This window comes from Malurus melanocephalus, unplaced genomic scaffold (genome assembly GCF_030028575.1).
Source record: "Malurus melanocephalus ecotype Western Australia unplaced genomic scaffold, MMel_1.1 scaffold_155, whole genome shotgun sequence".
Lineage (NCBI taxonomy): Eukaryota > Metazoa > Chordata > Aves > Passeriformes > Maluridae > Malurus > Malurus melanocephalus.
Genome location: NW_026623387.1, coordinates 291498 through 306850, shown reverse-complemented (window position 1 = coordinate 306850; position 15353 = coordinate 291498). Strand labels below are relative to the sequence as shown.

At 37.0% G+C, this 15353-nt stretch overlaps 1 protein-coding gene across 1 annotated transcript in view; it reads right to left on the bottom strand.

Annotated features, from left to right (window-relative positions):
• LRP2 (LDL receptor related protein 2) overlaps positions 1–15353 on the bottom strand; it is a 110325-nt gene that overhangs the window by 78399 nt on the left and 16573 nt on the right. Inside the window, exons 2-8 of the mRNA XM_057371712.1 lie at positions 15149–15256; positions 13092–13214; positions 10570–10686; positions 3315–3425; positions 3096–3209; positions 1822–1938; positions 870–1013 (exon numbers count right to left, since the gene is read on the bottom strand). Of these exons, the coding sequence (XP_057227695.1) occupies positions 870–1013; positions 1822–1938; positions 3096–3209; positions 3315–3425; positions 10570–10686; positions 13092–13214; positions 15149–15256 (834 nt within the window). The remainder of the gene's footprint in view (positions 1–869; positions 1014–1821; positions 1939–3095; positions 3210–3314; positions 3426–10569; positions 10687–13091; positions 13215–15148; positions 15257–15353) is intronic.

Sequence of the window (15353 nt, the reverse complement as noted above, 5' to 3'; positions counted from 1 at the left end):
TTTCTCTTCTCTCTCTCTCTCTCTCTCTCCTTTTTTTCTTCACTACTACTTTTCCTTGTACTACTATTTAATAAAAAATTTCGTGACAGGTGAATAAGTTATGATTGTAAAACACTTGAGGAAGAAGGAGGGGGAAATCAGCATTTTCCTTTTCCTCAATTTCTTCTGTAAAATGCCTTTCTTTGCAGGTCATATCTGCTGTAAAGACCAAACCACTCAACAAAGCAAGAGATGCCTTTTTACAAGGTTACATTCCTCTTACTGTTTCTGCCCTTCTATTCCAAAGGGCATGATTTTGTTAGTAGGAATTTTTATCTTCCTAGAAATTAAAATACCCTGCTCCTTGTTCTCAGAGAGATACAATGTCTGTAGGATTACAGTGAAATTACAGGAACTATGCCTGCTCATTGCCTCCAACAGAAAAAAACCCAGTGTACCACTAACTGGAGAAACAGACAGCCCAGGTAAAGAGATATTTTTTAAAATTCTAATCTTTAAAGTGAATTATTCAAAGCTTATGATATACTGAATCAATCCTGTGTTCTGATCAGTACAAAACATTATCTCTTACTCACACAAAGGGACAAACAAATATTTAAACAAAGAAGGCATATAGCACACCTTTACCTGCCTTTGTGAACATATTTTAGRGTATAGAAAGGATCCTCATTTGTGAAATTTCATGAACAAAATAAATAGTCTCTTTGCAGCATATACGACTCTTTCAGATCATCGAGGAAAAACAGTGCCAACAAAAATAGTGAGCTTCTAAAATTACAGTATTGCTTCAGACACAAAAGGCGAATGTAAAAAGATACCAATGCTGATGTAGCTGCTATTCTGTGTATGTTTTTGATTCTAATACATACTGCATTGTCTGCCTGCAGTGATGTTAGTTTCATCTTCTCCTTCAGGGCAGTCTGCAGTTCCATCGCACACTTTCCCAATTGGAATGCAATGCCCTGATCCAGGGCAGGCCCACTCTCCCGGGTAGCATTCATGGTGATCACTTTCTATGGAAAAGAAAAACAAGAATAATTGAAGAGTATGTTTCAAATATTAAAGTTTCTTCTCTAACAGTTTCCCAAAGCATCTTGATCCTTCGATATACAGTTTCTGTTTCTTGAGCACAGCTGGGAAAGATTATAAAGAAACATTATCTAAACTTGTCATGCTTTCTTTTACCTTCAAAGTACAAAGCCAACAATACTTGGGTAGACAACAGGTGAGTCCTTCTAGTTTTCTGTTTTGTTAGAAACAGTAACACCATTTTGCTTTAAACTAACTGCTGCACCAGGAATTTAACTATACTACAGTGGTTTCAAAACACATAAATGCAGTCTGGATAAAGAGAATAATGTTCATCATAGAAAAGGCCAATGAAAAAGAATTCACACTTTCATTCATTAAAGCTTCTATTTCTCCCATGGCAAATCTTGGGAGGATCTGAATTATTTTCATTTTGAATCAATTGGCTTTGGTTATTAGACGCCTCATGTCTCTTAATAGCTGACCTGAAAAATCTCCACAGGCAGAAGAATGAAACCAAAATATAAAAGAGAATATATAAAAGAAAAAAAAAAAAAGAGATATTACTAGATCCTAAACTTAGTTTTCTTTATACTCAGTATCACAATAATTCTCATACACACAACAGCAAAAATACTGCAGAAGTTAAAGAAGAAAAAATGAAGACAGAATTCGAAGGTTTTAAAAGAAATGAAATATACTCAGAACATTTTGATCGGTCTAAATTTATTTGATGGAGCTCGGTGTCATTTTCCTCTGAAAATACCACTGGAAACTAGCAGTAATATTTACCACATCCTTTTTCATCTTCATTGTCTTCACAATCATCATCTCCATCGCAAATCCAGCTCTGATGAATGCAACGGCCACTCGGGCAAGTAAAGAAGTTGCCTCTGCAAGTTGCATAAGCTATGGARAGAAACATGAGAAAATCTAACTGCTCTAAGTGGCTAAAAGGTTTAAAATAGCAATATTGTCTCAGAGATGATCATTTATTATATCTCCTAAAAAACTGAGGCAGTTCAATGTCTTGTATATGTTGCAAACACTACAGTTTTTTTCTCATTTTAGGTATGAATGCTATTTTGCTCTAGTTCTTTAYAGAAATGAAAGGGAAGGCTGAATTYATAAATTAATTGTGCAGCTAGATGCAGAACACCTTTTTAGCTAGGTTCTTGAAAGCACACATGATTATACTCAAGACATTGGGAAGTAAAATATTTGTATACCTTCAGAATTCAGAAAACAATGAATACTTTYGTCAAAGCCTTCTATGTGAGAGTTCAGAAACATTTGTGGGTACTTCAAAGGACAGGAGACAGACATAAGAGAGAAATATYTGGGGTGGAGTGGTAGTGGTATGGAGTCATACTGGTGTGAGGTCCTTGGTAGGACAGAGGAACTAAATGGTAACATGTGGCCTTCCTGCAACACAGAATAGAAAACTAACTTAGATCCTATAATCAGTGTAGGACCTTTTTAAGTATGGACCTCACACAGGTGATGACTCTACAGCCATGSCCCTGGCTGGAGATGTAGTACTGATCATGAAAAAAAGAATGAGCAAGAAATTTCCAAAAATGGAGCAGTCAAATGAAGACATCACATGAACATTTAGATTACATCTATCAATACAGTTATCTGTTGGTTAAGTTATACATTATAGTCACTAGGAATAATTTGAGATTAATTCCATCTACCATAAAATAAAAATGCTAAAAGAGCCAGACAAAAGTGGATTAAAAAAATAGCATGTGGTATTGAGATTGCAGAACAAAGGAATTATCTGTTTCCTGCTGAAATTTAAGAAGATAACAACATATGTGCAACTATATGTGTTAAAAACCAAACTGTCACTCAATCCAGCAAATTCATATAGGAACAACGGACCCAGGAAYTCAGTAGCAAGGACAAAGTCTATAAAAGTAACCCTGCAATTTTGACCTTTCTATACAAAAGACTAGCTTTTGATGGCTGTATAGCCAAGCAATCTGCTTCCTGCTATCTGCTTGAACCAGGTCTTAATAAAACATTTAAAGAAAGTGGAAAAAAAAACCCCATCATACTGCAAGAGTTTTCATCACTCCTATCTCCACAGTCATCATCATGGTCACAGATAAAGGCTCGTGGGATGCATTCTCCATTAGCACACTGAAACTGCGTACTGGTACATCCACGTGCTGAAAGAGATTTTAGTACAAAAACACATACAGAAAGTCTGTCAGAAAACTACAAAAGATCTATGAAGCAAATTTGTATGGGATCTCTCTGCACAGGGTACTTACTGCAATTAGCTTCATCAGAAGAATCTCTGCAATCAACTTTGCCATCACATCGCTGGCTTGCATTAAAACATGCTCCATTTGCACATGATAACTGTTCACATCTTGGGTAGTCTAAAAGAAAAAAATTCCTTAAGTAATAGCATGAATGTTAGACTATAATGAGTCATATCCATCTATTTCAACAGAATACTTTGATTCAAAGGAAAAGGGGAATAGAAGACTCCATTTCTAATAGTCCTATAGTAAAAACTAATTTTTCCAGTATACTGTCTTCTCCAACAGGTATTCAAGAATATCTTCTAGATGGATGCTAAAAAACCTTGCAAGCAGCCATGCAATAGAAGTGTTTAAATAGCAAAGGAATTCCTAAGTCCTCTTAAAATGTCATGAGTTCTCAAACTCAGAGACCTCAGGTTTTTATTATTTTGTTCTAATTAAGCCAAGGATATTAAAATTCCAGGTCCCACGAACAACATCAGAACCTCTAGTTTTTACTACTTGCTTCCCACTTCAGAAAAGAAAAAATATTCTGCATAAATAATGATTTTTTTTCAGGTTTTGGATATTCTACTTATGTAGATGACCAACAGGAAAATAAAAGGGATTATTTCAAACAACTTAAAACCAGCTCTGAGAACAGCTATTCGTACAAGCAGTCAGTGAGTTCAGTGGAACTATCCAACAAATTAAACATATGAACATGCTAGAACTGAGTAACAGAACATAAACTCAYAGTTTAACTCATTGCTATGTCAACAAAAATTACATTTTTTGGTCAAATGGCAAGAAAGAAATTTTAGAAATTATGTTTATTRAACATTTGTCTCTATATAGAAGATAATGAACTCAAGACAGAAGAGCCAAATTACATTCTGCACTTTTTAGATTTTCAGTTTGAATTCTTATCCCATTTTACTTCTCTTGGAGTTAAAAAAGCAGATAGAGAAAATTCTCAGGCATATTTTCATTCATATTCTTGGAATTCAAAACAGGGATTATAAAATTGCTTCAARCAGATCTCAAGAAAGCGACAATTTTTCGAGACAGTGGCAAATTGTTTTGCTCGCTTCTGCAGTTCTGTGTATTATCACATGCCCATGAAACTTCCATTACCTATGGAATAGGCTTGCATAATTTTAACTGTCAAATTTTTAATCTGAGAGGTTAAGCATCTATGTTCATGTCCCCTACAAGTCTAGCCAGACAATCTCACCAAATGGTCCATTTAAATTTCATTTGTTTCACTGCAGTTAATAAAAGGTGGAAACCTGTATGTAGGAGCAGTATGTCTAATTAAAGGACAGTAGTTGCAGATCAGCAGGACTCCAGCTACAGCGTTACTACCTGTGGCTCTCTCGTGATAGTTCCCAATCTTCCATTCCAAAAGTCTGACAATGCCAACATGTGCCCTGAGTATTCTTTGGCCCCTCTTCTCAACCAAACACCTTTCTAACASAGACTTCTCATTTTTTCTTGTTTCAGTTAGGCTCACGGAAAAATTCTTTGGAAACAACATGGGCTCTGAAGTGTTAGCTCTGCCTACAGAAAGGACTAAAGAAAGGCCTGACCTGAGGCCACACTTTATGTTCAGTGTGGAATCAGTGCCTCTTCCCTGTGTGAAAACAGAAAAGGCATTACAGGGAGATCTATGGCCCAGCGGAAAGAGCTATGGCAGTACAAGAACACTGCAAGTATTACAGGGCAAATGGAAAAGAAAGGAAGAATACMTTATATGTTCTTGTTAATGTACTGAAGTAGAAAAACTTCCACAGGATTTATAATAGATAGTTCTGTAATTTTCCWCACTTTTCTTCATATCCCACAAATACTTTTACTGATGCTCCAAACTGTTTCTGATGGACTGAATGTCAAATAAATAAACAATTGAACCCATTGCCTTGCACTGCCTGTTTCTTCAAGAATGCCCAGGCAGACTAAAGATCTAGTCAGTAATAAGATTTTCTSAAGCTTATATTAAACTCCCTTAGAACAAGGGAAACTTGGTCAAAGTCTTCTCTCCAGCAGCAGGTCTGGAAATGTCCACAGCCTAGAAAAAACTTTATTATTTTACAGATTTCAGTGTATTGTATAAATACAAATCACTATTAAAAAATACCAAGAACAAGAAGTAAAGATGGTTTGAAGACACTTCAAAATACACATTTTGACTAAATTTGCGGCTACTAGAATGTGAACAAATGATTTTTTTTCCTTATTCTCTTTTCAAAACTGGTGCACAGATTCCTTATTTTAATTGCACTTGCATAAGCAAGAACATTCTTTGAAAAGCCTGAYGAAGATTGATTTAATTTTTTAACTCTGTATGGGTAATCCCATTCCCAATCCCTTGCCAAAAGACTAAAGTTTGTAAATTATAGTTCTGATAAGGTCCTGCTCACTGATCTGAAAGATATTTTTCACATCATTCTGAATTGACCATTTTACTYTTCGCACCTTATAGCATAATATTTTAATAAAATAGTTTTAATTATTTGGGGCATTAAGAATTGAGCCCCATGAAAAATGGCTACACCAAAGGCTGCAGCCAATGCACTGCAGAGTTCAGGAACATCTGTGCCATCACAACAGCTCTGCAGTACCTGGGTTACTTTCATGTGAGGAGAAGTAGAAAAGGTAAAAGAATCAAGCAAGAAATTCCAGCTTCTATGAGGACATTGTGCTGCACTTCCCAGGGCCATCTAGCTAAGGCCTGTATGGAAAGAACACACATGAGATGCACCTGTAATATTGTGTCTGTGGTGTCAATGCTGAGAATGAAGGAAGCCAAACCAGAACTTCAGAACAATACTAGGATATCTGAAAACAAAGGAATACCTGTCCTCGCAATTGCAAAAAGCCTTGCACTTAAATTCCCTTTTTTCTYTCCAAAATTTACAAAACATTAGCCATGAGAGAGCTTAGTTCTTCTATTCCTATCACCAAATGGGGATTTCTTAAAAGGAARACTCTAAATCTTGGCAGCAAGAAAGTAGGAATGGGATGAACTCTGGAAACCGAAAGACCTAGACAGAATGATCTAGATAATGAAAAGRTCTCCAGCAAATGAAGCTGGAAAGTGAGTATCACAACATTTTGAATTTAAGTGGGAAGATCTAGCTTTTATTTGACTTTTTATTTAAACTAAGATTTCTCTGTACACACCTCACAATATTAGTGCATTTGAGTATAAAACCCACAGCTATTCAAGAACTGATACCAATCAGAGAAATAGGTTGTACTGCCTCTGTTGTAGCAGGCACACAGAAAAAGTGTCAGTGCTCTGTGAATGACTTGAAAAGGTTGTCTTCCAGGAAATGGAACTTCTTTTTTTTCTTTCTAGATTGGTGACAAATGGACTAGAAAGAGCAAAAAAAGGAAGGATAAAGYTCTGAGTTAAAAGGACAACAAGGTAGACAGTTTGCATCTAAGGCCCTCTGGGAATACAGCCGTACTARAGAGAGTGAAAGGAGACAATATAAGACTGAACACACCATTAAGAGAAAAGTAAAGGGACAGAAAAAAATATGAACACTGTTTTCTTTAACTTTGTTTTCAATGGTCAATAGCCTCCAACATAAGTATTGCTACCTTTACCTTTTCCTTCCAAGAACCTGTGACTAATTTTGCAGAAAACTAAAAAGAAGAAATGGTTACATAGTCATGACAATTCCTAGAAGATAATAGGAACTTTGTGAAAACCGGGGATGTTTTTCACCTGCATTCATTCCAACTCATGAAGAAAGGGAGCTCTTCTTTCTCTCCCCTCCCCTCAGGYATCTTGTTCTTAGCCAAAATACTTCTACACAATCTGTCTCCCTTGATGMATGCCATCACTTCAGTTGCAAAATAAAATAACTGGCAAACACCAGCACAAAGGACATAAGAAGCACCTTGCTCCTTCTAACTGTTTCAGGGCAACAGTTGCAAACACATTTGAATGGCACCATTCAACAGACACGTGGAAGATGCTTTAAACCTATGTCACAAGAACTGCTAAACCCACACTAATTTGCACTTCACCTAACACCTCTGTTCTGCAAGCTGGAAATAAATTCATACAAAAACAGCAACAGGAAATAGTTCTAACTAGTATTTGATACATCACAAGCTGATTTCTGTCAATAGTGTAAGCTTCCATAACCCTAACCCATGTTACAAGGAGAAATGAAAAAGAAAAATGGTGATTTCCTACTAACAAGTGTCTTTTATTGCAACATTTAAAAGAAATTTACAAAATAAAGTTAATTGAAACCATTTGACTCACTGCCATGAGTCACCACCTCACAGTGGTCAAATCACTGCCCAGACAGCTCAGASCTTACCAGAAACACCAGGAGGGAGACTTATTCCAAGAGTCCTATGAGCAACATGACACCAGGCAGTGTTCACAACAGAGATGCTTTCAGAGCTGGCAGATAGACCAGACTCTCATTCCTGGCCTTAATTCCTGATTTTGATCCCTGAGACTCTAGTCTTTGGCTGCCTGTCTTAGACTGCTCCCTTTTTGCTACTTCCCTGTCCCAAACTCTTCCTGGTGAAGGTATTTCCTTCAGTCTGAATTTCTCCCTTGTCTATAGCTCCTACATGTAATTTGTCCAACATCCAGAATATTAGTCTCTGACTGTGGCCTTTTTCTTTTTTCTTGGACTACATCCCTTATGATCTCTTCAGCCCTTGATCTTTGTTCACTTTCACCCTGGTCTCTGCAAATTAATCCCAGAGCTGGCTGCCCACTTCCTGACCACAGCAGCTATTTAGCATAGCAAACAGGAGGCAGGAATTCACAGGTTAGGCAGTTGACCTATGGCAGCAACTCAACAACAAAATTAGAATCAAAAATACAGGGTCTCTTGGCCCATACTCAGCCCACTAGCTTCAAACAATGTCTTTAAAGTACTGCCCCTTTCTCCCTCACAGCCTCAGTGCAGCAATCAGCTGACAGAGCAGTATTCAGAAAGGTTATTCTGTCACASCAAAGCAAAATGGACATGGTTGGGATTTTCATTTTTTAGCTATGAAGCTGAAGCAGGAGAGATAATTCAGCCTTTAACTGAAAGAAATAATGTAACACAGTAAAATTACACCAGTATTGGCTGCCTACTCCCAAAAAGTATTTGCTACCCTGAATAGTCTGCCATTTCATTCTATGTTTCTAAAGCTTTTAAATCAAAGTATTTCTGGCTGCTGACTATTCAAAAAAGCTAGAAAACAGCCCAATRTGTATATTTAAATAAAATGAAAAGCCACAATTTCATGAAATCAAAACAGCTTCAGTGCACTAATTGCATGACCTGTAGCTGAAACATTGTTCTGATGTTTATCTTAGCCTCTGCATGGGTAGTTTTCTCTTGCTGTTAATCCCATTAGCAATAAAATGGACTAAGGCTCTGAATTCCTTKGTTCTGGCTTTTTACATGTTTAATTGCAGAATTACTTTATATTGGTGACATTTTGCATTTGACTACTTTCTGAAATAATGTAACTTATTCAGAAGTAAAACTTTATCTTCTGTGTTTCCAGACACATGGGTGAGACCAAGGCATAAGTAAATGGACCTAAGTTTGCATTYTGTTATGCTCCATAAAACACCAGAATCAACTATAAATAGCTTTATTCTTTTGTTCATGGATGTTYCATTTTTATTTATGAAACTTTTTAGTTCAAATTAAATAAGGGAAATTCTGTGACAAAGGAGAAGGCCAAAATAGGCCAAATGCTATTCTTCTCACATTTGTTTATATCAGGTAATGTGGAAAAGAAAATACACTGAACAGTGGGAAAAATGAACATTCAAAGCAAGCATTAGCATCTGCTACAAAAACAAATACACCAATCTGTACTACACAGTTAATCATAAAATCAGCAAATTGTAAATTTTATTTTATGGCTTCTGTTGAAAGTTCCGGGCCTTGCAAAGGCAAAAAGGCAATAAAATTAACCAGCCTTCCTCAAGAGTCTTGTCATTACATTCTTCTTGGATCTTCCTGTCTTCAGCACTGTCACATTTCTTTAAACTAGTCCAACACTCCTACTTTCAATTTTCCAAGTCATAGCCATTCTTCTGTCTTAGAGGGCCTGTCAACACATATTCTAATAAACCAGAGTAAAGGCTGTTGAATGATAGGAGACAGTCCCGCTCCTTGGGGCTAAATATGCTGCCCTCACAAGAGTCACGGGACCTATTTGCTGATGCAGCAATGACTGGGTTTCTCTCACAGCAGTAGAGCACTGCTGTTAATATACCTAGAGAGCCCTTTCCTAACTKTCTTTTTAATTTACCTAGCTGAGAATGTTAAACATGAAATAAAATGTGTACTTCAAATTTCAAACATCACAGAAGCTTCTAGTTTGAAAAAAGAGATGKAAGTATCATTCTTAGGACTCCACTCCCAGACTGCCACAGATCTGCATTATAACAACCAYACCAATGCACCTGGCTATTCCACACTGCATTTCATGACTACTTACAGGCTTCTCAGAGACGGTCAACAGTTCCTCTTTTTTAATTCAGGGATAATGCATTTTAAAAACTAACAATGAACAGACATGCCTGTTGCACACTGTTGTACAGGTATTAGACAAAAACATTTCTGAAAAACATGGCCTCCATTCTGTGGCCAGATTTCTTTTCCATCAGTATTCAACCTAGGCCAGGATCTACAGAGACTGTCMCCAGACAGGCAACCTCAGATCCGGGGAAGTTAGAGTGAAAAAATCTCCTTGCCCATCTGCATTTTGTTGGCACGTACAAAAAGCTTGTCTGAATACAATATGACTAAATCATCTCCACAGGAAGCTGCAGCCTAGAATATAAATGTTTTTGAAAGGATCAAATTTCCTCAAATAAGTCATCKGGAGTCAAATTTTGCTTTTCTGTACAGGCTGTAACTACTACTGATTTCACAAGGAGTACGCAAAAAGAACATGAAAAAAATCAGCAAAGTTAACTCTGAGTGTCCCAAAGCTATAAGCCAATTAAACATGCTCTTTTACAATGCAGTATTAATTATCTTTCAGACAATGAGAAACAATATGGCCTATCCTGTGGTRGCAGTTTGCACTTGAGTTCTGTGATAACAGATCTGTATCAGAACGTCAGCTCTAATACACAAAAGAATCTGAAATGAAAYTCTTGTAACAAAAAGCATATTGTGGTCATCCTGTCTATCAACAAGCCCKTTAATCTTACAAATGTATTAAAATGCCACAGAGAGATGAGATGAAACCAGATCTTATGCTAGGAGTTAAGACTCACGGCAGACTCTTTCATCTGTTCCATCAGTGCAGTCCTCCACTCGATCGCACCAGTACGTGCTGGGGATACACTGGCCATTGGAACACGTGAACTGCTGACTCGAGCACGTCCTTCCCGCTGCAACAAACAGGCACACAGTCAGTCTTTCCTATCAACAAGACTTTTTATGAGAAAAAATATTTTCCTTCCTCTTTAACTATTTCATCTTTTTCATAAATATCAGTATAACACCTTTTCCCCCCTGTATCTTGGAATTAAAGACCACTTGAGAACCACATGGCAGATAGCACAGCTTTGTGAGGGCTTCCTTAGCCTGCAAGGTCACTGCTTTTCTCCAATGAAGGATTGACCTCTAGGTTAAAAATTATCTGCCTATAATTATTCTGCCTAAAACATTAAATTACCAGTTCTCGCTGATTCAAAGTTTTGTTATTTTATTTACTGGGTCAAAATCTGACAGTAACTAAGTTATTCAGTCAAGCAGAATGTTACAAAGCAAACACAGCAGAACTGGAGGTAAGACACCACTTTCTAATTACAGCCATATATAATAGTTTGCATTATATAGCTAATGGAGGATTGAGAAAGATTATGTCCTTTCTCGTGACAGCTGTCAGTAAAAAGCAACCACATAAAACGGTTCAATTCCACTTTGATTCCACTACAGCAAAAATTATACTTTTAGTTCTTAGGCARACTAATACAAACCTGTGAATATATCACTGAAGGGCAAGCTTAATGCCAACTTTTCCTTCCCTCTGCTACCTACACATTTGCTTCTTTCAAACTCTAGTTATATCTCAACATCATCCCAATCTATACATTGGCATCTTGTCATCTGTGGCTCTACAGGGGCTCTCTATGCCTTCTTCTGTCAGCAGTGTTCCCAAAACAAAACCAGCTACTAGGATACTAGTGTCATGAGGCAAAACAAGAGGAGCACAATAAAGTAAAAAAAAGTCACTTTAATTCTGCATCTGTGACTTCCAGAGCTGTTGGCCAGTTTTCCCAAGAAAAATTTTTAACACTTCAAAGAAAAAAATCTCCTCTAGCTTTCTCAAATACTGAGATAAAAAGTCCCTTTAGGAGAGGAACAAGATGACTCAAAAAGGGCAGCAGCATAGTGCCATCGTGTAGGTATTAACACTCATGATTAATCAGTACATGGTGAACATTGTTACACTGACACAGTTCAAAAGCCAAACTCAGAGCTGTTGCTCATTTTGCATTTTGTAKCTACAGATTACTTTGTTAAAACATAACCAGCAGTTGTGCTGACACCTTCTCTGAGGACGAGGGGAGCAAAAGGCAGTTAAYCATCATTAAAAATTTTCCATCCTCACTGGGAAGTATGAAAATACAAAAGTAAAAACCAAGTCTGTGAGCAAAATCATTCCAAAATAGACATTTCAACCTCCCCAGGGGTTGGTGAGTAGCTCCAGAGCTGTTCCATTTAAAGAAGTTATCAAAAAATTATATATACAATCAAAATGAAAACAAATTAATCTTATTCTCATCAATTAAAGTGACTTAAAACTCAAAGTAGTAGAAAAACATCTTTCAGAACACTACAATTGTTCTCTTGTCTTATGCAACAAGGCAGAAAATATAATTTGGTGCAGAAATCATCTCAGTTGACTATTCACCACTTTAGCATGTACCCTCAGCCCTTCAAATGCTTAGTCATGAAATTCTAGACCAGAGTGACAAATTCTATTCATCTATCAATTCTTAAAAAAGAGCAAAGCCTATAGCTGTGGCAGCTAGGCTGGTAAATTATTCTCTTGATCTAAACTGTACAAAGAACACTAAATACTTTACTTGAAAACAGCAATTCAAGAATGAATAATACACTGTTTAGCACATTTGGTGAAATACAGATATACAATCAGAGTTCTGTTTTAAGGTTAAGCTGTCCAAATGATAATGGAAGACTACACTCTCACCATATACCATGACCAYAGGTATTTCTCTGAATGTGAGAAAGAATGGCTCTGATAATTCTAAATAATAATGCTACTAAATAGCATTGCCAAAAATCATACAAGAATATTTATCAAGGTTTGCTTGAACTGCTTGATAATTCCTCCTCTTTTACATACAAATAAATTCCAAAGTTAACTAGAAAGAATGAATTTTTTTTATATATAGTCCTGAGATGCCAGCATGAATTTTGTTAGCCAATGAATAGAGCAGATACAGTATCATGTCTATTTCACCATTTTTGAAATTACTAGATTTTGTATAAAATTTTGTATAAAAACAGTATACACTTTATATTTTTCTCTTTTTAATTAAAGGAAACATTAATAATTTTCAGATTTCAAGATCTGGAGATGTATTTTAAAACRTATTTTCTGTATTTTATCTACTTCAGACTTCAGATTATTTAATTTCTAGAAACAATTCAGAGTGACTTCTGCACTTACAGAGGGCTTGTTTCTGTRTGTTCTCAATATGCTGCTGTGTAAATCACTATTTCACAAAGCTGATATAACACTGGAAGTAGTTGAAATACTTACGACATTGYTGATGCTCATCTGAGCCATCTTCACAGTCTTCCTCATCATCACAAACCCATGAGTGTGGAATACATTCGCCATCAGTCTGACACTGAAACTGATTTCCCTCACAGGTAGGTTGTGCTAGTGTAAGCAATGAAAAAAAATTATCACTTCACAGACATCTGRGAAAGCACTTTCAAAGAAAACAATTGCATAAGGGAGAAGAAGGCTTAAGGTTCAAGTGTCAACGAATTGTAACTTCCATAAAACACATGAATCATTTTACAGATCAAGGAAAACAGACCAGAGAGGGGAAAGYGGACCAGCAAAATTATGCTCAAAGGCAAAATTCAGCTTAGTAAACTTCTGCATAGGTATCTTCCACTTTATATCCTCTCCTGGGGACACAACCTCCTCTAAAATGGAGATTCCAAAAAAATTTCAGGTTCTGAAATGCCCTCCRGCAAAGCCCCTTTTTTTCACTTATGTATAGAGTCTCACTAGTTTCCCTATTCTCACAGGGGTCTGTTCAATTGCTCTCACTCCACCTCAGGTGCTCTAACCCTGGTAAGAAGATGGTTTCCAACACAAGCTCATGATTCGTCCCTGTGAATTCATGAGGCAAAAGTGAGGGTCAGATCAGAACAATCTGAATATTGTTGTTACRGCTCCACTCTGTACTTTTCAAAAAGACAAACAACAAGGAGCCATCAAACAGAARGATCAAAATGAATGTCTGGAACTGTGTCACAGCTTACTCCATCCATAGTTAATACTCCGGGAAGAACCACTAGTACAACACAGTCCAGTAAACAGGACCCTGGTTTTGACCATCTTTGTTCTCAGGATCATGTTCTTGCAGAAATACAAGGTCAACTTCAAACACTTTGTGCTCATGGGATGATATGCAAGCACAACTACCACCTTAACCAAAGCATCAAGGGAGAAAATTAAAACAATTCATAGATTCAGAGTTGAAAAGGACAAAATGGTATCAGGTAAACTAATTAGAAGGTTAAAATTGATCACATACTACTATGCATGTACCTTTAAGTCCTGCTTCAAGAACCAAAGAATAATCTTTCAGCATAATTTTAATCTCAGACTAGTTTCATACACCTTAAAACTATCTTGCTAGGCACTGATGTGCCCCACTTCCTGTAGCACATTAACATAATGTTTTTAAAGGACAATTAATTTTTTAAAAGTGAAGTTTAATTTTCATTGCTATACAACACCACCTTGTTTTGCCCTTTAAAGGCATTCTTTATCCAGGACTACACGAGTTTTTTGGAGCTAACTCAAGTGCTAAGCAACAAATCAAACTGTCAAGCCATGTCAATGACCTCCAATTACTATATGAGTCAAGCAGCAAAGAAATAATAGTGTGAAAATAACTGATATAAATTAGTCTTTCTCAGTCCCTATCAGCTCAGAGGCAAAAATTGGCCTAACCTGTAAGTGGGCTGATAATTACACCAAACCACAAGACCACAAAGAATACCAGAACTGAGAAGGTAAAATACAGGCAAGCTCCTGAAAACAGACTGTGGAGGGAAATTCTTCATTTTCACGTTTCCATTCAGCTTGAGAGAATCTTTGTGCATGGATATTACCATCCATATGAATAAAATTTTTGTCCCTGAGCTACTGACACAGCACAATCAGCGCTAGACAATTAAACATGACTCTGCTTTGGGCACAGTAGGTGCCCAAAGTTTGCTCTCCAGGGTCTGAAAAATCCAAAGATTTGGAGTACAAGTGATGCTGGAGGTAGTTGTATATACATGCAATACTCAGGATTATGGCAAAAATAGAACACAATACATTTCTACATCCAGTTAAAACATTAGTCATAAAAAAGTTTAAAGTTAGAAGCTGAACACTGCTTGATTTCTGTCTACCAAAAGCAAATGAGCTCAACACAACTGAAATAGATTCTGCAGTATCCCAGGACAACTAGTCATTTTCTCCCTATTCAACATTCATTCTTGTACCACAGGTACAGTTGAGCACATGGGGACCCCTTAATTTTCTATATTCCAATAGAGTAGCTCTGCATTTGTTACACTTACGGCAGCCARCTTCATCTGTATCATCCGAGCAGTCTCTAGCCCCATCACACCTCCAGTCTGCAGGAATACAGCGGCCATTGCCGCAGCGAAACTGCCCCCGCTCACATCCTGTGGTGAAACAAAGCAACAAGCACCTTAAGCGCAAGCACCTAAAAATACAGTGAAATTCATCAACAACATGGCCTTGCAGCATGGAGAGAAAATG